Below are 24,363 nucleotides of genomic sequence, written 5' to 3' on the forward strand. Positions count from 1 at the left end.
TTTGATGAACCCTTTGAATTGTTTCTTTAAATATTTCCCACTGCTCATTTACTGTCATACCTTTTAGTCTATTTACCCAAATAACCGTAGCCAGTTCTCCCCTCATACCTTCATAATTGGCTTTAATTTAAAGATTTTCGTGATTGAAATATGCCACTTTCAAACTTAACATGAAATTAATTGGTATTGTGATCACAATTTCCCAACGGATCTTTTACTATGACATTGCTAATTAACCCTGTTTCATTACACAATACGCGATCTAAGATAGCTTTATCCCTAGTTGGTTCTACAACGTATTGCTCCATGACTGTCACGAAACATTCTACAAACTTATCTTCTATACCACTGTTGCCAATTTGATTGTCCCAGTCTATATGCAGATTAACATCCCCCACAATTAATACATTACCTTTGTTACAAGCTCCAATAATTTCCCGTTTAATATTCTGTCCAATAATATAACGACTGTTAGGGGGCGCGTAAACTCTTCCGACCAGTGTTTCCTGAATCCTGCTATTCCTAATTTCCACCCAAACTGATTCTACTTCATGACCCAAGTCCAGATCTCTTATTAATGTCCTTATGCCATCCTTTACTATCAGGGCTTCCCCTCCTCCTTTGCCATTCTGTCTATCTCGCCAAAATATTTGTACCCTGGAATATTAATTCCTTACCTTGATCTTCTTATAACCGTGTCTCGGTAATGGTAATTAGATCTAGTTCATTTCCCTCTATTCGTACCACCAGTTCATCTATCTTATTACAGATGCTTCATGCATTCAGATAAAGGAACTTTAATTTCATTTTTCTACCGCTATTCCCTGCAATGACTTTATTTGCCAATGTACAATTTTTGTTAAAATCTGTCCCTTCCTGTCCCATTCCATTGGGAGTTTACCCACATCACTATCCTGCTCCGATGCCCTGACCTCTCTTTGGATTTCTAAATTTCCCTTTACCCAAACCCTCTCCCCCCCCCATTAGTTTAAAGCCCTGTCTACAGCCTAGTTATGCGAATGATGCCAAGAATCCAAACCCCTTTTTACCACACCACTCTTTGAGCCATGTAGTTCTCTAATCTGTTTGACCCTGTGCCAATTTGTGCGTGGCTCAGGTAACAATCCAAAGATGCTTACCTTTGATGTTCTGCATTTTAGTTTGGACCATAGCTCCTCAAATACTCTAATCAGAACATTTCTGGTTCTACCTATCTCATTGGTTCCCACATGGACCATGACAAATGGATCCTCCCTCTCCCACTCCAGGTTCCTCTCCAGCCACGAGGAGTGGTCCTTAACCCTGGCACTGGGCAAAGTAACAGGTTTTAACCCTTTGCTAGAAATGAGCAAATCTGAGCCCTACCAACTCTTTTGTTCAATAAAGATCCACATATAGAAACACGAGAACGAGACTGATCAAGAGGTAAATAAAAATGGATGCACTAAAAACTCTTCTCTCTCAGGTTACCATCACAATATAACCAAGAAAAACAGTTCAGGTCCCAAGACCAAGGACGCACACCTGTTCTGCTTACTTAGTGGCAGAATCCATGCAACGTCTGGTGCATATCGCCGCCAACAGGTTCACTTTTACTACCACATACCAATTCTATAGCCACATATCTGACCTGTATATCCCCAGAAAAGGTCATCTTTGGCAGTGGCTTTCATTTTACAATACTACAAACAGAATTGATAATTTAAAGAATTCTTGCCATTTTCTCAAGCTCCCTTTTGCTCAAATTAAAAACTATTCATTTTTCCTGCCCTAGAATAATTATTCTAGATGGTACTGACAATGATCATTTCAACGCCAAAGCAATTACAATTTTACTTACATATCAGAATATTTCAATATTGCACAGCACCATCATTCCTAGAACCCTTACCTGGAGGTGGCTTTTTTGGTAAAACTGGGTTCCCTAGTGCAGGAAAATCTTCTTCCGGTAAAGGATTTGGACTATCTTCAGGCTTTTTAAAGCCTGGCGGTTCCTTTAGCGTACATACACTTGTATTTTCAGTGCATAGTTTGTCAGTGTGACCATTCAACACACTGGTGAGTGGTACACTCTTCTGTTTAATTTCTGGAACATTCTCCTTTTGAGCTTTATTTAAAACCATATCAGTAATAGGAGCTGGCAACGAATTTTGCTTTTCACCACCTATCTTTTTCTTTTTACCAACTTTAGAGACAGTCTGTGTTGAAGTAGTTAACAAAGAAGAAATATCCAACATGGTGGGTGCACTTCTGAACTCCTGAGCAGTCAACCCGCCACCATCATCCTCTTCCTCCTCATCAGACTTTAAAGCAGTTTTATTTTTTGTTTTTGCTTTGGTACTGTGAGGTGGTAATGATTTTTTAACAGCTTGATTAGAATTGTTGCTGCTGGAATGGACAGTTTTCAAAACATTTTTCCCAGGAATGGTAGTCCATGCGGATGCAGATGTAGATGTTGAGGGCTTTTGCTGTTTAATTTTAGACACAAGGGCAGGAAAGTCTTCCTCTTGAAAAGCGGTCTTTTTCTTGGCTGCAGAAGTATAAGCTGGTGTAAGGCCTGTGGTACTTGCATGCGCTGAAGCAGACAAGCTGGGAAACTCCTCTTCATTTAGACGAACTGGAAGCAAATGATGAGAGCTGCCAAAAAATAACATTTGTCAAATAATCTTACTGGTTACATGACAAACATATACTTAGAAAAAGCTACTGGGCCCATCTGATTCCTTTAACATGTGATACCAAAGCATTAATCAGATCTCAAAAGAGTTTAATGATTTGAAGGACTTAAAATGTTGGCACGTCAATGGTTTTGTGCTACACAGTATAATTAGAAGACTACATCATGAAAGTTCAGAAATGAAAAGCAGTGGGGAAACAATGGCATAGTGGTAATGTGACTGGACTAGTAATCCAGAGGTCCATGCTAATACTCTGGGGATATAGGTTCAAATCCCACCACGGCAGCTGGTGAAACTTAAATTCAATTAATAAATAAATTCAATTAATTAGCTTTTGGGCGGCACAGTGGTTAGCACCGCAGCCTCACAGCTCCAGCGACCCGGGTTCAATTTTGGGTGCTGCCTGTGTGGAGTTTGCAAGTTCTCCCTGTGTCTGCGTGGGTTTCCTCCGGGTGCTCCGGTTTCCTCCCACAGCCAAAAGACTTGCAGGTTGAAAGGTAAACTGGCCATTAAAAATTGCCCCTAGTATAGGCAGGTGGTAGGGGAATATAGGGACAGGTGAGGATGTGGTAGGAATATGGGATTAGTGTAGGATTAGTGGGCCGAAGGGCCTGTTTCAGTGCTGTATCTCTAAATCTAAATCATAAATCTAAATCACACCAGGATGTAGTCAACACTGTTTACAGAAGTTCAAAAATAACTTCATTTTCATTATGAATCTACTCCATGTGGTTTCCTAGCTTTCCAAAGCTATAAAGGAAGAACCTCTATCCAGTATCAATAGATAACTGGTCAACTTAAAACACAATTATAAAACCTCAGGGTTTAGCTGTACTTTAGTACTTGATTGTGAATTTTTATTGTTGCAGTTTTTTCTTGTATATGCCAATAGTAACAAATTGCACAGCACAGGAGAAACAGAACAGCAACACAGACTGAGACCTCATTTATTGCATGGCAATACCATATGTTCACAAAGCGAAGGCAAACTTTCAACAGGATAGGGTCCCAATGACATGGTTCCTCATGCTCCTCCATAGTTGACAAATTAATTTAGACCACTGCTTATTCACTTTTATTTGGAAAATGAATAAGCAAGATCATTTATCAAACATAATTTTTTTAAAAGATACTCCCACTCTGTACTGTCTTCCCCTTAACAAAATGCCTAAACAACTCATCGTGTTGTTGCTAAACTATAGCAACAATGCTGCTGCCAAACATGTATTTGGATATTTAGCATGAACAGATTGCAATCAGAGTAAAATCATCCTGGAATCTTCTCAAATAATTTTGAATTATATAATCAAAAAAGTGAATTTTACAAATTACAGAACAGCTTCTGTTATATACCTTAGGTTCGGTGGAGCAGTCGCACCCTGCACTTGGCAATTCTCTTGCTTTGAAGAACCTTTAGGAGTCTCTTTGGTACCTTTAAATAAAGGTAAATCAAATCTAATTTGCTCATACACCTCTACATTTACACAGTAATCTTTATTTGGAATAAATCCAAAAATGAATGAAACTTAAGTAAATCTATTTGGTCATGCTTTTCAGCAGTTTCACAAGTCATGCTGGTGTGAACATGTCCCAAAGTTATTATATAATGTTAACACTATAAAGTAAAAAACACTTCTCATCAAAGGTGGGGAAATTCAAAGCAGATGAAATAAAACATTTACCTTCCTGGACTCAGTTCCACATTTTATTCTCCCAAGTCAGGTATGGCATGCTTCAGAAGCAAACTAAAGCTTCCTCCACAATGTAATAATTCATCCCAGTTACAATGTCTACTTTCTGTGACACTGATGACAGCCACAGTAAGACTTCAGTTTAACTCATAAGCAATTCTGTAAAATGGACATGCACTCACCAGAAAGCTTCGAGACTGCACAAACACCCTGTACCCAGGAACCTTATAGCCACCAGAGGGAAATTCTTCCATTTAAATCCAAATCCTGGACATGTAAAGGCAATCCTCCAACACCCAATGTCAGTCCAGTTTATTTATAAATGCATATTGCACAGGTTTCTGCATTTTAAAAAAAACTTTAGACCCATGTGATATGAAAATGGCCAATGCTTCTTGGGAAGAACTTTATTCCACAACTGATCACACAATGCCTAAGTTGGAAGTACAAGATACTGCTACTGATTATATGGAGTGAAATCTATAGATGAAGCCACTCTTCCCTTCCATAGGCAACCCCCCACCACCACAAAGTATGTTACTAGCATTGGGCCAGTCACTTCAAATGGTGTGCAACCAAAACCACAAATCATTAGCATAAACCTCATCCCATTTTTCAAACCAGAATCCTCAAGTTGAAACTTGTCTTAGATTTCTCAATTTTTCTGCATTTGTTAATCAGCTAGCATCTTATTAACTCATCACTTATGTTGTTATTTACTGTGTAATGAATACAGTTTTTCTTTGGGTAAACAGCATTATTTTGCAGGTTTAGGACATGGAATGGCCAGGAGTATCTCAATATTTGCAGGTGAGCCCCAATATGGAAAACAACTGAATTACATGTACAGGAAAGGTGATGGTGGGAGGAAGAAAATATACTGTTAGCCCAAGACATTGAGACAATTAAACCAATGAATACAAGTTTGAAAGGAAAAGTATTGGTGCAGACACCCAATTTCCCCTGCCCTTCAGGAAAAAGTCCAAGATTTCAGCTGCAGTTCACTCTGCTGCAGAGTATCAATAGTGGGTCACCGAGTCAGAACACAGCCACTCTTGATGAAATATACAGTAGGTTTGCTAATATGTGCAGACTGGCATTCTTAATGTATACGTTAGTGATACCACAACTCCAACAGCATTGAGAAAAAAATGTTTCTAGCTGGGCTCCACTTTGCCCCCTCTCAACACAGTATAGCAATGCAAGAATGTGCAACGTGCAAAAAACCACTGGGGTCCACCTGACTCTCCCACATTTCTGCTGCTTCTCCTTGTATGTCAGGTGTCAATTCAATTTAACTGCCCTTTGCTGTACACTCTTCAATCCTAGGATGCGTGTTTTGAAGTACAGCAATCAGAACTGGCAAGAGAACGTCAGGCAAAGCTAGACCTATAATTTTTTATACAGGCTCATCACCACTTCTGGGGCTTATATGTTCTCTTCCTCTCTCAGACAATACACCCCACGAGCTGATTTGTTTTCTTTACTGCTGTTATATTATACAGACAGTATCAGTCAGCTTTTTGCAAGTACCCATCTCTTTTTTTGAGCTTATATCTCAACGTCAATTTCCTTTCCCCAATCGCCTCACTTTGCACTATTCCATATTAAACAAGACCTGGCAGTTGCCTGCTAACTTTTTATCTATCCAGATCCCATATTTTGTCCTTTACTTCCATTTTATTTGTAACCTCAAACAGACTGGTATCAGCAAACTTACACCTGTTCCCAACTCCAAACCATTTTGGCACATGCAAGAATGACCAAGCACCGATTCCAGAGGCATCTTCCATGCCAATGTAGTTTCATAAATAACTACCCTTTATGGTCTGTGAGTTAATCACTCTTTTACCCACTCTTATTGTTCCATGACTTCCAACCTCACGTGATACGCGATCAAAAGCTTTCGTAAAATCTAAAGTCCATGAGGTTCCCCCGCCCAACAAGACTGTTATTTCTTTAAAGAGTTCCATCAGATTTGTCAATTGCAACTTTTCCCCCGCATAAAATCCTGTTGAGTTCCCCTCATTACTGAAGTCATTATTTCTTCCTTCAGGATGGCCCCAGTTGTTGGTAACAAAGGTCAGGCTCACTAGCAGTGGTAAAATCTGTACATGGCATTGATTGTTCAAAACCAGAAATAAGTATGCATCTTAAACTTCTCTTGCCTATGTTTTACAGTAAATAGGAGAGCTAACACAAACCTGCAGCTTCAACAGATCCTCTAACCATATTCTTAGCATTACATGCATCGTCCATCTCCTTTTCACCATGGCAATTTTTGCCATCATCAGTTTCTTCTTTTGAAGCAGCTTGTTTCTTTTCCTCTTGCCTTCGTGCTGCTATAGATGCTCGAACAGCTGCAGCAACATCCCGATCTTCCTCTTCCCTAGAAATCAACGCACTCTCAGTTACAAGCAGATGTAGTAATTGTACCAAAATAGGAATTGAGACACCCAGTCCCTTTGTTTGGGTTTTTAAAACACCTGCCCATTTCACACGGAACAATTTAACTAACTACCATTTTGTGCATTATGACTTGATTCATCCGTTTTGAGATCAGGTAGTATACTAAAATTTTTTCCCAATTTTAGAAACAGAAAACTGGAGCAAATGTAGGCCATTCAGGCCTGCTCTGCCATTCAAAAAGATCACGGCTGATCGTCTAATTCAGTACCCTGTTCCCGCTTTCTCCCCATACCCCTTGAACCCTTTGGCATTAATATATCCATCTCCTTCTTGAACATATTTAATGACTTGGCTTCCACTGCCTTCTGCGGTAGAGAATTCCACAGGTTCACTACTCTCTAAGTGAAGAAATTTCTCATCTCGGTTCTAAATGGCATTCTCTGTATCCTGAGACTGACCCCTGGTTCTGGACTCCCCAGCCATCGGGAACATCCTCCCTGCATCTAGCCTGTCTAGTCCTGTTAGAAACCTATAAAATTCTGAGATCCCCTCTCATTCTTCTAAACTCTAGTGAATATAGGCCTAGTCGACCCAATCTCTCCTCATACGACAATCCTGCCATCCCAGGAATCAGCCTAGTAAATCTTCTTTGCACTCCCAAGGCAAGAACATCCTTCCTCAGATAAGGAGACCAAAACTGCACACAATACTCCAGATGTAGTCTCACCAAGGCCCTGTATAATTGCAGTAAGACATCCTTGCTCTTGTACTCAAATCCTCTTGCAATGAAGGTCAACATACCATTTGCCTTCCTAACTGCTTGCTGCACCTGAATGCTTACTTTCAGTGACTGGTGTACAAAAACACCCAAGTCTCATTGCACCTCCCCCTTTCCCAATCTATCACCATTCAGATAATAATCTGCCTGTTTTTACAACCAAAGTGGATAACCTCACATTTATCCACGTTAAACTGCATCTGCCCACTCACCCAACTTGTCCAAATCACATTGGAGCCTCTTTGCATCCCCCTCACAGCTCACATTTCTCCCCCGACCCCCTCGTTTTGTGTTGTCTGCAAACTTGGAAAAGTTACATTTAGTTCCCTCACCTAAATCATTAATATATATTGTGAATAATTGGGGTCCAAGCACCAATCCCTGCTGTACCCCACTAGTCACTGCCTGCCACCCAGAAAAAGACGCGTTTATTCCTACTTTCTGTTCCCTGTCTGTCAACCAATTCTCAATCCATCCCAGTATATTACCCCCAACCCCAGGTGCTTTAATTTTGCAGACTAACCTCTTATGTGGGACCTCATCAAAAGCCTTCTGAAAATCTAAATACACCACATCCCTTATCTATTCTACTAATTACATCCTCAAAAAACTCCAGTAGATTTGTTAAGCATGATTTCCCTTTCATAAACCCATGCTAACTTTGTCCAATCCTGTTTATGCTTTCTAGGTGTTGTGCTATCACATCCTTTATAATACTCTAGCATTTTCCCCACTACCGATATAAGGCTAACTGGTCTGTAATTCCTGTTTTTTCTCTCCATTTTTAAATAGTGGGGGTTACATTTGCCACCTTCCAATCTGTAGGAACTGCTCCAGAGTCTATAGAATTTTGGAAGATGACCACAAATGCATCCACTATTTCCAGGGCCACTTCCTTTAGTACTCTGGGATATAGATTATCTGGCCCTGGGGATTTGTCAGCCTTTAACCCCATTAATTTTCCTAACACTTTTTTTTTAAAAACTAATGCTGATTTCCTTCAGTTCCTCCCTCTCATTAGACCCTTGGTTCCCTAACATTTCCGGGAGCTTATCTGTGTCCTCCTTTGTGAAGACAGAACCAAAGTATGTGTTCAATTGTTCTGCCATTTCTTTGTTCCCCATTATAATTTCCCCCGTTTCTGACTGTAAGAGACCTACATTTGTCTTCACTAATCTTTTTCCCTTCACATATTAATAGAAGCGTTTACAGTCAGTTTTTATGTTCACAAGTTTACTCTCATACTCTTATGTTCTCCCGCTTAATCAACCTCTTTGTCCTCCTTTGCTGAATGCGAAACTGCTCCCAATCCTCAGACTTGCTGCTTTTTATGACAATTTTATATGCCTCCTCTTTGGATCTAATACTATCCCTCATTCCTTTTGTAAGCCATAGTTAAGCCACCTTTCTGGTTTTAATTTTGTGCCAGACAGGAATGAATAATTGTTGTAATTCATGCACACGTTCTTTAAACATTATCCATTGCCTGGCCACCGTCAACCCTTTTAGTAAAGTTCCCCAATCTACCATAGCCAACTCGCGCTGCATACCTTCGTAGTTTCCTTTATTTAGATTCAGGACCCTAGTTTCAGATTCAACTCCTTCACTCTCCATCTTAATGAAGAATTCTATCATGTTATGGTCACTCCTCCCCAAGGGACCCCGCACAACAAGACTGTTAATTAATCCTTTCTCATTACACAATACCCAGTCTAGGATAGCCTGTCCTCTAGTTGGTTCCTCAACGTATTGGTCTTAAAAACCATCGCATACACACTCCAGGAAATCCTCCTCCACAGTATTATTGCTAATTTGGTTTGATCAATCTATATGTAGATTAAAGTCACCCATGATTACAGTTGTACCCTTATTGCATGCGTCTAACTTCCTATTTAATGCCATCCCTTACATCTTCACTACTGTCTGGAGGCCTACAGACAACCCCCACCAATGTTTTCTGCCCCTTGGTGTTTCTTAGCTCCACCCTTACAGATTCCACATCATGATTTTCTGAGCCAATATCCTTCCTCATTGATTTCCTCCTTTACTAACACTAACCAACCTCCTTTCCTTTTTTGCCTGTCTTTCCTAAATATTGAATACCCCTGGATGCTCAGTTCCCATCCTTGGTCACCCTGCGGCCATGTCTCCATAATCGCAACTGTATCATAACTGTTTATATCTATTTGCACTGTTAATTCATCTATCTTATTGCGAATGCGCCGCGCATTAAGACATAATGCTTTTAGACTTAGCTTTATTTTGCACTATGGCCCCATTTGTTTCTCGCCCTTGTAAGCATTTTTCAAGGAATTCAGATACCACCCCCCTCCCCCCCCCATTTTATTCTCAACGATAACAAACAACCCAGAGTAAGAATAATTAACTGTGGGAAAGCCAACCTCAATGGGGTAAGAATGGATCAGACCCAAATAAATTGGAATCAAAAGTAGACAGGTTAAAACTGTAACTGAACAAGGGTTGCCTTTAAAGAGAGATACTTCAGGCATGGTCAAGGTATATTCCCACGAAGGCGAAAGGTAGGGCAAAAAAATCTAGGCTTCTCTATGACAAAAAGTGATAGAGATTAAGAAAAAGTGTGGTAATGACAGATGTCAGGTGGATAATACAACCGAGAACCAGGTTGAATATAGAAGGTTCAGAGGAGAATTGAAAAAGTAAAGAGTATGAGAAGAGGTGGGAGCCAACATAAAAGGGAATCCAAAAGTCCTCTTATAGATATATAAATAGTAAAACAGTGGTTAAAGGAGGAGTGGGGCTGGTTAGGAACCAAAAAAAGGATTTTTTCATGGAGGCAGGGGGCAAGGCTGAGGTATTAAATGAATACTTTGCATTGGTCTTCATAAAGGAAGATAATGTTGCACAGGTCCTGGTGAAGAGGGGGTAATTCGACACTTGAAGGGTTTAAAATGATAAACAGATATTGGATAGGCTGTCTGTACTTAAAGCCGATAAGGCACCAGGACCTGATGAGATGCATTCAAGAATACAGAGGGAAGAGAGTGTGGAAATTGCAGAGGCACCGGCCATAATTTTCCAATGTTCTTTAGACTCGGATGGTGCCAGAGGACTTGAGAGTTGCAACTGTTACACCTTTGTTCAAAAAATGGTGTAAAGATCAGCCCAGTAACTACAGGCCAATCAGTTTAACCTCTGTGGTGGGGAGGCTTCCAGAAACAATGCTTTGGGACAAAATTAAATCACTTGGACAAATGAGTTAATTAAGGAAAGCCAGCAGAGATTGGTTAAGAGCAAATTGTGTTTAACTAACTTGCTTGAGTTTTTTGATGAGGTAACAGAGGGTTAATGAGGGTAATGCTGTTGATGTGGTGTACATGGGATTTCCAAAAGGCACATGAATCTCAAATAGTTAGTATGCAGGTACAGCATGAAATTAGGAAGGCAAATGGAATGTTGGCATTTAGTGCAAGGGGAATCCAGCATAAAAGTAGGCAAGTGTTATTGCTGTACAGGGCCTCAGTTAGACTGCATGAACAGGGCCTTGGTTAGACTGCATCTGGAGCACTGTGTACAGTTTTGGTCTGCTTAAGAAAATGCAGTTATAGCCTAACAGCTCAGAAGATTCACTGGATTGATTCCTCAAATGAAGAGGTTACATCTTTGTCTTGTGCCTAGATGCTTAACCCAAGACGTAACAAAGCTTTCTGTAGAGGGTGGTGGGAACTTTGCACAAAATGTTAGCAGTAGCTTTTTTTTTGGATGCTGTGTGTCCTGGAGAGAAGCAGACAGCTGACGCAGACTGCGGGGTGAGAGCACTACAATTTCAGATTGAAATGGTTATTTAATTAACACTTAGCAATAACTGTGTGTGGAATAAGTAGCCCTTATTGTTGAGTTGCCCAGGAGGTTAAATGTTCTGCTTTACTCAGCTGCATTGCTTGAAATGGAACTTTCTTGTAAGAATTGGGATTGCGTTCTGATGGATTATACAAAGTTTGCATACACACTCCTAGCTTTAATTCCACAGTTTACAGACTGTTTTAGATCTGTAGTATGATAACATGGGTGCTGTTTCTCTTTTCATTTATTAATAGCAATAATAAAACAAGCTGCAGGGATTTAGATGTTTCACTAAGAACAGAGAAGATGGTAAAAGGGGGGGGGTGTGGCATTGTTAATCAAGGAGAGTATTACAGCGACAGAAAGGACGTTTGAGGACTCGTCTACTGAGGTAGTATGGGCCGAGGTTAGAAACAGGAGAGGTGAGGTCACCCTGTTGGGAGTCTTTTATAGACCTCCGAATAGTTCCAGAGATGTAGAGGAAAGGATAGCGAAGATGATTCTCGACAGGGGCGAGAGTAACAGGGTAGTTGTTATGGGGGACTTTAACTTTCCAAATATCGACTGGAAATACTATAGTTCGAATACTTTAGATGGGTCAGTTTTTGTCCAGTGTGTGGAGGGTTTTCTGACACAGTATGTAGACAGGCCAACCAGGGGCGATGCCACATTGGATTTGGTACTGGGAAATGAACCCGGCCAGGTGTTAGATTTAGATGTAGGTGAGCACTTTGGTGATAGTGATCACAATTCGGTTAGGTTTACCTTAGCGATGGGCAGGGACAGGTATATACCGCAGGGCAAGAATTATAGCTGGGGGAAAGGAATTATGATGCGATTAGGCAAGATTTAGGATGCGTAGGATGGGGAAGGAAACTGCAGGGGATGGGAACAATCGAAATGTGGAGCTTATTCAAGGAGCAGCTACTGTGTGTCCTTGACAAGTATGTACCTGTGAGGCAGGGAGGAAGTTGTCGAGCGAGGGAGCCGTGGTTTACTAAAGAAGTTGAAGCGCTTGTCAAGAGGAAGAAGGCGGCTTATGTTAGGATGAGACGTGAAGGCTCAGTTAGGGCGCTTGAGAGCTACAAGCTAGCCAGGAAGGATCTAAAGGGAGAGCTAAGAAGAGCAAGGAGAGGACACGAGAAGTCATTGGTGGATAGGATCAGGGAAAACCCTAAGGCTTTCTATAGGTATATCAGGAATAAAAGAATGACTAGAGTTAGATATGGGCCAATCAAGGATAGTAGTGGGAAGTTGTGTGTGGAATCAGAGGAGATAGGGGAAGTGTTAAATGAATATTTTGCATCAGTATTTACAGTAGAGAAAGAAAATGTTGTTGAGAATACTGAGATTCAGGCTACTAGGCTAGATGGGATTGAGGTTCACAAGGAGGAGGTGTTATCAATTTTGGAAAGTCTGAAAATAGATAAGTCCCCTGGGCCAGATGGGATTTATCCTAGGATTCTCTGGGAAGCTAGGGAGGAGATTGCAGAGCCTTTGTCCTTGATCTTTATGTCGTCATTGTCGACAGGAATAGTGCCGGAAGACTGGAGGATAGCAAATGTTGTCCCCTTGTTCAAGAAGGGGAGTAGAGACAGCCCTGGTAATTATAGACCTGTGAGCCTTACTTCGGTTGTGGGTAAAATGTTGGAAAAGGTTATAAGAGACAGGATTTATAATCATCTTGAAAAGAATAAGTTCATTAGAGATAGTCAGCACGGTTTTGTGACGGGTAGGTCGTGCCTCACAAACCTTATTGAGTTTTTCGAGAAGGTGACCAAACAGGTGGATGAGGGTAAAGCAGTGGATGTGGTGTATATGGATTTCAGTAAGGCGTTTGATAAGGTTCCCCACGGTAGGCTATTGCAGAAAATACGGAAGTATGGGGTTGAAGGTGATTTAGAGCTTTGGATCAGAAATTGGCTAGCTGAAAGAAGACAGAGGGTGGTGGTTGATGGCAAATGTTCATCCTGGAGTTTAGTTACTAGTGGTGTACCGCAAGGATCTGTTTTGGGGCCACTGCTGTTTGTCATTTTTATAAATGACCTGGAAGAGGGTGTAGAAGGGTGGGTTAGTAAATTTGCAGATGACACTAAGGTCGGTGGAGTTGTGGATAGTGCCGAAGGATGTTGTAGGGTACAGAGGGACATAGATAGGCTGCAGAACTGGGCTGAGAGATGGCAAATGGAGTTTAATGCGGAAAAGTGTGAGGTGATTCACTTTGGAAGGAGTAACAGGAATGCAGAGTACTGGGCTAATGGGAAGATTCTTGGTAGTGTAGATGAACAGAGAGATCTTGGTGTCCAGGTGCATAAATCCCTGAAGGTTGCTAACCAGGTTAATAGGGCTGTCAAGAAGGCATATGGTGTGTTAGCTTTTATTAGTAGGGGGATCGAGTTTCGGAGCCACGAGGTCATGCTGCAGCTGTACAAAACTCTGGTGAGACCGCACCTGGAGTATTGCGTGCAGTTCTGGTCACCGCATTATAGGAAGGATGTGGAAGCTATGGAAAGGGTGCAGAGGAGATTTACTAGGATGTTGCCTGGTATGGAGGGAAGGTCTTACGAGGAAAGGCTGAGGGACTTGAGGTTGTTTTCGTTGGAGAGAAGGAGGAGGAGAGGTGACTTAATAGAGACATATAAGATAATCAGAGGGTTAGATAGGGTGGATAGTGAGCGTCTTTTTCCTCGGATGGTGATGGCAAACACGAGGGGACATAGCTTCAAGTTGAGGGGTGATAGATATAGGACAGATGTGAGAGGTAGTTTCTTTACTCAGAGTAGTAAGGGCGTGGAACACCCTGCCTGCAGCAGTAGTAGATTCGCCAACTTTAAGGGCATTTAAGTGGTCATTGGATAGACATATGGATGAAAATGGAATAGTGTAGGTCAGATGGTTTCACAGGTCGGCGCAACATCGAGGGCCGAAGGGCCTGTACTGCGCTGTAATGTTCTAATTCTAAAAAATCTTATGAGGAAAGATAGAGCAGGTTGGGCCTATACCCACTGGAATGTAGAAGAATAAGAGGTGTTCTTCTAGGAACATAAGATTCTAATGGAACTTGACAGGGTGGATGTTGAGGGGATGTTTCCCCTTATGGGGGGAAATCTAGAACTAGGGACACAGTTCAAAAATAAGGGGTCTCCCACCTAAGACAAAGATGAGGAGAACTTTTTCTCTCTTAGAGGGTCATTAGCCTGTGGAATTCTCTTCCCCAGAGAACAGTGGAGGCTGGGTCATTGACTATGTTCACGATTTTTGATCGATAAGGGAGTCAAGGGTTATGGGGTGGGCCAGACAGTAAAGTGCAGTTGAGGCCACAATCAGATCAGCCATGATCTCATCGAATGGCAGAGCAGGCTTGAAAGACTGAATGGCCTAATCCTGCATTCTTGTGCATTTGGTAAAGAGCCGCACGACATGACTTGTGAACAAAATTATAGTTCATGGAATAAAGGGACAGTAGCAACACGGATATAAAATTGGTTGAGTGACAGCAAAGAGAGTAATGGTTAATGGTTGTTTTTTGGACTGGAGGAAGGTTTATCATGAAGTTCCACAAGAGTCGGTTTTCAGACCCCTGCTGTTCCTGATATATATTAATGTCCTAGACCTTGGCGTACAGGGCACAATATCAATATTTTCAGATAATACAAAATTTGTAAGTATTGCGAACCGTGAGGAGGTTAGTGTAGAACTTCAAAAGGACATAGTTTGGTGGAATGGGTGGATAAGTAGCATATGAAATTTAATGCAGAGAAGTGTGAAGTGATTCATTTCGGTAGGAAGAATGCAGAGACAATATAAATAAAGGGTACAATTCTAAAGGGAATGCAGGAGCAGAGGGACCGGGGTGTATATGTGCATAAATCATTGAAGGTGGCAGGAGAAGTTGAGAGAGCAGTTAATAAAGCATACAAATATCCGAGACTTCATTAATAGAGTACTGCGTCCAATTCTGGGTGCCACACTTTAGTAAAGATGAGAAGGTGTTAGAGAGGCTGCAGAAAAGATAAACGAGAATGGATCCAGGGATGAGGAATTTCAGTTACATAGACAGACTGAAGAAGTTGGAACTGTTTACCTTGGAAAAGATAAGGTTGAGGGAAGATTTGATAGAGGTATTCTAAATCATGAGGGGTCTGGGCAGAGTAGATAGGGAAAAACTGTTCCCATTGCTGGAAGGATCGAGAACGAGGGGGCAAAATTTAAGGTAATTGAAAGAAGAAGTGATGACGTTCGGAGGAAAAGCTCTCACACGAGTGGTTAAGATCTGAAATGCACTGCCTGAGAGTGTTATGGAGGCAGATTCATTTGAGGCATTCAAGAGGAAATTGGATTATTATTTAACAAGAATGTCCAGGGCTACTGGGAGAAGGCAGGGGGAGTGGCACTAGTTGAATTGCCCTTTCAGAGAGCGAGCAGAGACACGACAGGCCGAGTGGCTTCCTTCTGTGCTGTAACCATTCTATGACCTTGATGGTTTCAAATTGCTACATCTCAGAGCAGTATCTGTTCAAAATTGTTCACTATTGGTCTGCCCAACCCTATCCAGCAGGTTGAATTAATTCTCCAGTGGATATACATGAACGAGGGTGGCACAACCACCCTGATTTCAATCCTTACCTTGGGAAAGATCACCCCTGACAACAGATAAGAATGTAAAACTGGGAGTTAAAGTCCCCACTGTTTACAGTGGGCATGTTGGATAGTTTAAAGGAAAACTCTAAGGCCACCAAATAGAGAGTGATGTCTAAGCCTAGAGAGCGAGTATTTGAGTGTGAGGATATCCCAGTGCAGGAGCACTGCACAGGCCAATGACCTCATGGTGTCTGACAGCTGAGATCCCATCTGCTGCAACTGTGAAAGGAGCACAAGCATTTGGATCACAGAGGAGAATCGACATGGAGAATGGGATAAATAGGCATCTGGAGATGAACAGTTTCCTCAGAGGGAAGGATCTGGGACAGTGGGAACCACAGATCCTGTTGATGAGGATTTAGAGCCAGAAGTGAAAAAGAGATCTGAGGAGACACTAAACACTACTGAACAATAGTGGGAGAAATCAATAAAAGTTCAGAGTCAACACTTGCTCAACTTGTATCATTTATTTAAGAAGCTTATTGGTGAGGCTGTTAACTACTGAGCAAACACCTGTTTCTCTCCAAAATAATAGCTGTAAGATTGAGATGGGAATGCTGGTATGTAGAGGTTACAGCATGCCAGATATGATTTTAGAAAGATAAATGGTCCAGTATTGCATGATTGAATATGCATTTCACACAATCAGCATCAAGAGAAAGAAAAAGCAACTAATGACTTCATTTCATATATAAGATTGACTGTGATATAGATATGGTGGCATGGTGGCTCCTCATCAGAGCCCTTTCCTATCCTGAGTGGTGTGAAACAGGGCTGTGTTCTCGCACCCACACTTTTTGGGATTTTCTTCTCCCTGCTGCTTTCACATGCGTTCAAATCCTCTGAAGAAGGAATTTTCCTCCACACAAGATCAGGGGGCAGGTTGTTCAACCTTGCCCGTCTAAGAGCGAAGTCCAAAGTACGGAAAGTCCTCATCAGAGAACTCCTCTTTGCTGACAATGCTGCTTTAACATCTCACACTGAAGAATGCCTGCAGAGTCTCATCGACAGGTTTGCGTCTGCCTGCAATGAATTTGGCCTAACCATCAGCCTCAAGAAAACGAACATCATGGGGCAGGATGTCAGAAATGCTCCATCCATCAATATTGGCGACCACGCTCTGGAAGTGGTTCAAGAGTTCACCTACCTAGGCTCAACTATCACCAGTAACCTGTCTCTAGATGCAGAAATCAACAAGCGCATGGGTAAGGCTTCCACTGCTATGTCCAGACTGGCCAAGAGAGTGTGGGAAAATGGCGCACTGACACGGAACACAAAAGTCCGAGTGTATCAGGCCTGTGTCCTCAGTACCTTGCTCTACGGCAGCGAGGCCTGGACAACGTATGCCAGCCAAGAGCGACGTCTCAATTCATTCCATCTTCGCTGCCTTCGGAGAATACTTGGCATCAGGTGGCAGGACTATATCTCCAACACAGAAGTCCTTGAAGCGGCCAACACCCCCAGCTTATACACACTACTGAGTCAGCGGCGCTTGAGATGGCTTGGCCATGTGAGCCGCATGGAAGATGGCAGGATCCCCAAAGACACATTGTACAGCGAGCTCGCCACTGGTATCAGACCCACCGGCCGTCCATGTCTCCGTTATAAAGACGTCTGCAAACGTGACATGAAATCGTGTGACATTGATCACAAGTCGTGGGAGTCAGTTGCCAGCATTCGCCAGAGCTGGCGGGCAGCCATAAAGACAGGGCTAAATTGTGGCGAGTCGAAGAGACTTAGTAGTTGGCAGGAAAAAAGACAGAGGCGCAAGGGGAGAGCCAACTGTGCAACAGCCCCAACAAACAAATTTCTCTGCAGCACCTGTGGAAGAGCCTGTCACTCCAGAATTGGCCTTTATAGCCACTCCAGGCGCTGCTTCACAAACCACTGACCACCTCCAGGCGCGTATCCATTGTCTCTCGAGATAAGGAGGCCCAAAAGAAAAAAAGAAAGATATAGATAGAAGATTGGAAGTAAACAAATACTCCTACACACAGAAGCATAAAGATCTTAAATGACCCAAAGATACTGAAGGTACTCAGAATACACCAATCAGTTCGAAATGGGAGTAATAAATTATGTGGTTACTGAGATCTTCATAAAGGATGAAATCTCAATCACAAATGGTTTGTAGGTATCATGCATCACGTTACCTATTATACTTCCATCTGCCTCTACGGTTTTGTCCTCCTCGGCTCTGGTTTCCTCTTCTATTAAATCTATCCACTTCTTCATAATCATCTCCACTTACCATACCTGCAATAAAAAGCAAAATGTAACTGGGCACAAACATTGCTACCCACAAGGGAAAATCCTGGAGATACATTATTTCGAACAAGGTCAAACTAAACTGCTGCATGAAGCTAACAGCCTAAAAATTGTTGGACAGCAGCAACTTGCAGCGAGCATGTGAATTAGGTTTTTTTACTTCACCCTCAAGGCCATAATTTTGCGGCACAAACTACTAGGAATGTGAATCGATAACGGCGCGGAGACATCAATGATACATCTGGGATCTCACGAACACGGGTCCAAAGGTCTCTCTCCTTAACCAACAAACTTTAAGGATAGAGAAAGAAACAGACAATAATGACAAAAGGAAATGGGATAAATTAGAGCTGTTCACAGAATCGTTACTGCGCAGAAGGCGGCCATTTGGTCCAAAGTGTCCACACCGACACACTGAAAGAGCAACTCCCTCAGTTCCGTTCCCCTGCCTTTTCTCCATAACTCTGCAAATTCTTCTGTTTCATATAACCGCCAAATTCCTTTTTGAATGCTTCAATTGAACCTGTCTCCACCATGTTCTCAGGCAGCGCATTCCAGTCCTTAACCACTCGCTGCATGAAAAAGTTTTTCCTCATGTCACTTTTGCTTCTCTTACCAAATACTCTAAATCTGTGCCCTCTCGTTCTCGATCCTTTCAGGAGTGGGAACGTTTTCTCCCTATCTACTCAGTCCAGACCCCTCATGATTTTGAATACCTCTATCAAATCACCTCTCAGCCTTCTCTTCTCCAAGGAAAACAATCCTAACTTCTCCAATCTATCTCCATAACTGAAATTTCTCAACCCTGGAACCACTCATGTCTTATATAGTTCAACCTCTAACTTCCTTGCACTTGTACTCTATGCCCCTATTAATAAAGCCCAGGATAATGTATGCTTTATTAACCACTCTCTCAACCGGACCTGCCACCAATGACTTTTACACATAGACACCTAGGTCCATTTGCTCCTGCACCCTCTTTAGAATTGTACGCTTTATTCTATATTGTTTCTCCATGTTCTTCCTACCAAAATGAATCACTTCACATTTCTCTGCATTGAACTTCATCTGCCACCTGTCTGCCCATTCCACCAACTTGTCTATGTCCTTTTACAGTTCTACACTATCCTCCTCACAGTTCACAATACTTCCAAGTTTTGTATCATCTGCAAACTTTGAAATTGTGCCCTATACACCAAGGTCTAGGTCATTAATATAAATCAAGAAAAGCAAGGGTCCCAACACTGATCCCTGGGGAACTCCACTATAAACCTCCTTCCAGCTCGAAAAACATCCATTAACCACTACTCTCTGTTTCCTGTCAGTCAGCCAATTTCATATCCATGTTGCTATCGTCCCTTTTATTCCATGAGCTACAAGCTTGCTCACGAGTCTGCTGTGTGGCACTGTATCAAACGCATTTTGAAAGTCCATGTACACCACATCAACAGTTTTGCCCTCATCAACCCTCTCCGTTACTGCCTCAAAAAACTCCAGCAAGTTAAACATGATTTTCCCTTAAGAAATCCATGCTAGCTTTCCTTAATTAACCCACATTCATCCATGCGACTATTGATTTCGTCCCAAATTATTTTTTCTACAAGTTTTCCCACCACCTAAGTTAAACTGACTGGCCTGTAGTTGCTGGGCTTATCTTTACACCCTTTTTTGAACAAGGGTGCAACGCCTGCAATTCTCCAGTCCTCTGACACTACACCAGAGTTTGAGGCAGACTGAAAAATTATGGCAAGTGCCTCTGAAGTTTCCACCCTCACTTCCCTCAGTATGCTTGGATGCATCTCATCCACACCTGGTGCTTTATCAACTTTAGATACAGACAGCCCATCTAATATTACTTCATCAATTTTAAACCCCTCAAATGTCTGACTTACCTCCTCTTTCAACATTGGGTTGCTGCATCCACTTAGTACCTCAGCTATGCCCTCTGCCTCCAAGTGTAAATCCCCTTTCTGGTCCCTAATCAGTCCCACTCCTCCTTTTACCACCCTATAATTTATATGTCTATAGAAAACTTTGGGATTACCTTTAATGTTAGCTGCCAGTCTCTTTTCATGCTCTCGCTTTGCTTCTCTCATTTGCTTTTTCACTTCCCCTCTGGACCTTCTATATTCAGCTTGGTTCTCAATAGTATTTTCTACTTGGCATCTATAATAAGCACACTTTTTCTTCTTTATCTTAATCTCTACCTCTTTTGTTATCCAGGAAGCTCTGGATTTGTTTGCCTTACTTTTCCATTTCGAGGGAACATACCTCGACTGTGCCCGAACTATCTCTTCTTTGAATGTAGCCCATTGTTCATCTACCAGTTTTCCTGCCAGCTTTTGTTTCCAATTTATTCACCCCAGCTCCATTCTTACCCCACTGAAGTTGGCCTGCCCCCAGTTAATTATTCTTACCCTGGATTGCTCTTTGTCCTTTTCCATAGTCAGCCTAAACCTTATGATACAATGATCACTATCCCCTAAATCCTCTCCTACTGATACTTGATCCACTTGGCCCACCTCATTCCCAAGAACCAGGTCTAGCAATGCCTTCTTTCTTGGACTAGCAACATACTGTTGTAGAAAATTTTCCTGAACACACTCTCGGAACTCTCCCCCCTCACTGCCCTTTACACTATTATCCCAGTCTATGGTTGGATAATTAAAGTCCCCCATTATAACTACCCTATAATTTTTGCATCTTTCTGCAAGTTCCTTGCAAATTTGTTCCTCCATGTCCTTCCCACTAGCTGGTGGCCTATAGACAACACCGAGCAATGTAACCACACCTTTTTGTTCCTTAGCTCCAGCCAAATTGATTCTGTCCTCGACCCCTCTGGGACATCCTTTTTCTCCAGCACGGCAATACTTTCCTTAATCAATATCGCCACCCCTCTCCCCTTTTTCCCTTTCTTATCTTTCCTGAACACATTGTATCCAGGAATATTTAGCACCCAGTCCTGCCGTTCTTTGAGCCAGGTCTCTGTTATAGCCACGTCATATTTCCACATGGCAATCTGCGCCTGCACCTCACCAGTCTTATTCACCACACTCTGTGCATTCACATACATGCACACTAACCTTGATTCGGACTTTATTACTTTCTCCCTTACTGTGGCCCCACCTAATACTATTCCCTACTTTTGTGCTTTCTAGCTCCCCCAGTATTTTGTGCATCTTGGAAGTATCACTGGCTGCAGAAGCTTGAGCTCGGGTTTCGGAACTCAAGCGGTGGCTGGAGTCACTGTTGTGCATCCGCGAGGCGAAGGACTACGTGGACAGCACATTTAGTGAGGTGGTCACACCGCAGGTTGGAAGTATGAAGGTAGATAGGGAATGGGTGACCGCCAGGCAGTCTAAGAGAACCAGGCAGGTAGTGCAGGAGTCCCCTGATATGATCTCATTCGCTAATCGGCTTTCCATTTTGGATACTGGTGAGGGTGATGGTTCCTCAGAGGAGTGCAGTCAGAGCCAAGTTTGTGGCACCACAGGTGGCTCAGCTGCACAGGAGGGAAGGAAGAGGAGCAGGAGAGCAGTAGTGATAGGGGATTTGTTAGTTAGGGGAACAGACAGGCATTTCTGTGGCAGTATGTTACTCCAGGATGGTGTGCTGCCTCCCTGGTGCCAGGGTCAATGATGTCACAGAACAGCTGCAGGACATTCTTCTGGGGGAGGGTGAACAGCCAGAGGTTGTAGTCCACATTGGTACCAATGACATAGGTAAGAGGAGGGATGAGGTCCTGAAAGCAGATTTTATGGAGCCAGGAAGGAGATTAAAAAGCAGGACCTCAAAAGCAGTAATCTCAGGAATACTCCCAGTCCTACGTGCAAGTGAGCATAAGTTGTTCTATACAGAAATAGACAGCATCAAAAGCGAGTGGATTGAGGGAGAAAAAGAGAGACAAAAGAAAAAACATTTAAAACTTCTAGTAACAATTCACTACCCACAGGAGTAATATTCCAATTTCATTGCTCCCTTTCTGGACCCTCACGGTTGATGGTATGTAAGGATCATAAATCATATTGGCAGGGTTCTTGTGGCATGAATTACCAGCCTTAAGTGGCTACAATGAGATTCATTCGCACTAATGATGCAATTCCAGAAATTCCTTGACATATAATGTGGAGTAGTTCACGGTGAGATGGTAATTTACTCAGTTTTGGAAAGACTTATGGTGGAGTGGTGCAAATAATCTAGCAATTTGAGAATAGGAATCCATGATGTGTCTTCTCAGTCACAAATCGCTGGGTTTTTACACAATAATGGTGAGCGCCGTGAACAGGCCATTATTTTTCCAGCAATTTCTGAGCCAATACTGGATCACTCTCATCAGGAAAGAGACAGCTGAAAAGAGCAACTGATAATAAGAAACCTCCAGCTTTTACACAACCCTCCAAGCAATGGGATGCAACTGGAGACAACTACAACAAAGGGCAGAATTTAACCTGAAGAATGCAGGATTGCAGGTGGAAAAAAAAAGGGGCATGGGAGATTCTGGATGCTATAAATGGCTACCAAATATAAATCCACGAGGTAAATGATGAATCTATTATTTAACAAGACATTATTTAAGCTGCATTTGGAGCACTTTGTACTCTTTTGGGCACTCTGTTACAGAAAGATCATGGAGCATGGAAAGGTGTAATGCAAATTCACTTGGATGTTAACTAGGAATAAAAGGTTATAATCATGAGACGAAACTGGAGTCGCATTAAAATGGAAAGAAGGTTAAGTGGGGATCCAACAACTACAAATTCTGAAAGGATCCTTAAAGAGTAGCGCAAGATTATTTCTAGTGGTTGACAAATTGGCAACAAAGAGAAACTCAATGCATAAATAGGAAGATTCGGATTTTTTCCCCCACACAAGGGTTATCAGGACACTTTACAAATTGCGATTAAAGTCAGTCAGTGCCACTCAAGAGGAAATTAGATAAAACATTTGTTTTATGATCTTGATGGATACATGGAAAGAGCAGAAAAATGGGATGAGGAGGCAGCCCCTGTGGTGAATCTATCACCAGTACAGAAATGATGGCCAAATGGCCTTCACATTTAACAAAATTTCTGGGATGCTTCAGCTACTTTTTCAGGGCTAAAAATGTAACTGTGCAAATTTGAAGCAGAAATAATGCTGTGAGAAAGCAGTTAGTTTCTGAAGCAGCCATGAAAGTTGAGGCAACTCAGTACATCCTAAGCATTTGACTGTAAAATGCATTCCTGAAACAGTTTAAGCTGAAGCACCATTTTAACATGTATAATCTGGAGAATTTCACCTTATATATGAAAAAAATGAAAACACAAGGTGCAGCTAGTACTGAAGCCAACACTATTACCTTCATTCCGCCTTTGGTGCCGAGGAACATAATTAAACTGCAGGTCTATCTGTCTATTCTGTCGGGCCTCTGCTCTACTTTTGCTGTGAGAGGCAGCTTTATGCGCTTTGTAATCAATTTCTGAGCGAAAAGCATGAGTAAACTGCTCAGTGCTACAACGCCCTTCCTCACACAGATAGTGCTTCTCACGGAAATGGTCGCGAAGATAATCATAATCGCTGCAATAAAAGAACACGTAAGTAACAGATTTTAGTAAACTTTCCCAAAAGCTTAAATGCTAAACACCATTTAGAGCATAGCCATATGAATCAGAAAAGACCCAGTCTTTTTCAGCATGGTGACAGTGAAGGTTTCTATAATTAGCCTCTTGGAATATTTAACCACAGGAAGAAACGGAATGAAAAAAAAAAACTTGCCAGGGTTTTACCGCTGATTACTAACCAAAGACCCCTATTGGAGAGTTCATCAAGTAAAGACAGGATTGAGTTCAGTTGTGATGCCCTGCAGAACACTCAATGTCTAGGTTTGCACTTGTCTTAAGTCAGTCTCCAGTAAGGGGAGAAAACTAGGGGACAAAATGTTAAAATGTGTCATTTTAAGGTTTGAAGTGGAATGGAATATTGCGTCTACTACAACTCATAGGTAGAAGATCTAATAGTCATGATGTGTTGTTACTTTTTGATTACAAGGGTCTGGTAAATTTAGACTTCAGCATGAAGGATACCAACTTGATAGTGG

At 42.0% G+C, this 24,363-nt stretch overlaps 1 protein-coding gene across 1 annotated transcript in view; it reads right to left on the minus strand.

Moving 5' to 3' along the window:
* The window catches only part of znf598 (zinc finger protein 598), a 56,777-nt gene that overhangs the window by 12,939 nt on the left and 19,475 nt on the right, over positions 1-24,363 (minus strand). The window contains exons 5-9 of the mRNA XM_068055756.1: positions 23,626-23,843; positions 18,173-18,275; positions 6,574-6,758; positions 4,032-4,110; positions 1,892-2,637 (exon numbers count right to left, since the gene is read on the minus strand). Coding sequence (XP_067911857.1) covers positions 1,892-2,637; positions 4,032-4,110; positions 6,574-6,758; positions 18,173-18,275; positions 23,626-23,843 — 1,331 coding nt within the window. The remainder of the gene's footprint in view (positions 1-1,891; positions 2,638-4,031; positions 4,111-6,573; positions 6,759-18,172; positions 18,276-23,625; positions 23,844-24,363) is intronic.

The sequence above is a fragment of the Heterodontus francisci genome, chromosome 24 (assembly GCF_036365525.1).
Source record: "Heterodontus francisci isolate sHetFra1 chromosome 24, sHetFra1.hap1, whole genome shotgun sequence".
Taxonomy (NCBI): domain Eukaryota; kingdom Metazoa; phylum Chordata; class Chondrichthyes; order Heterodontiformes; family Heterodontidae; genus Heterodontus; species Heterodontus francisci.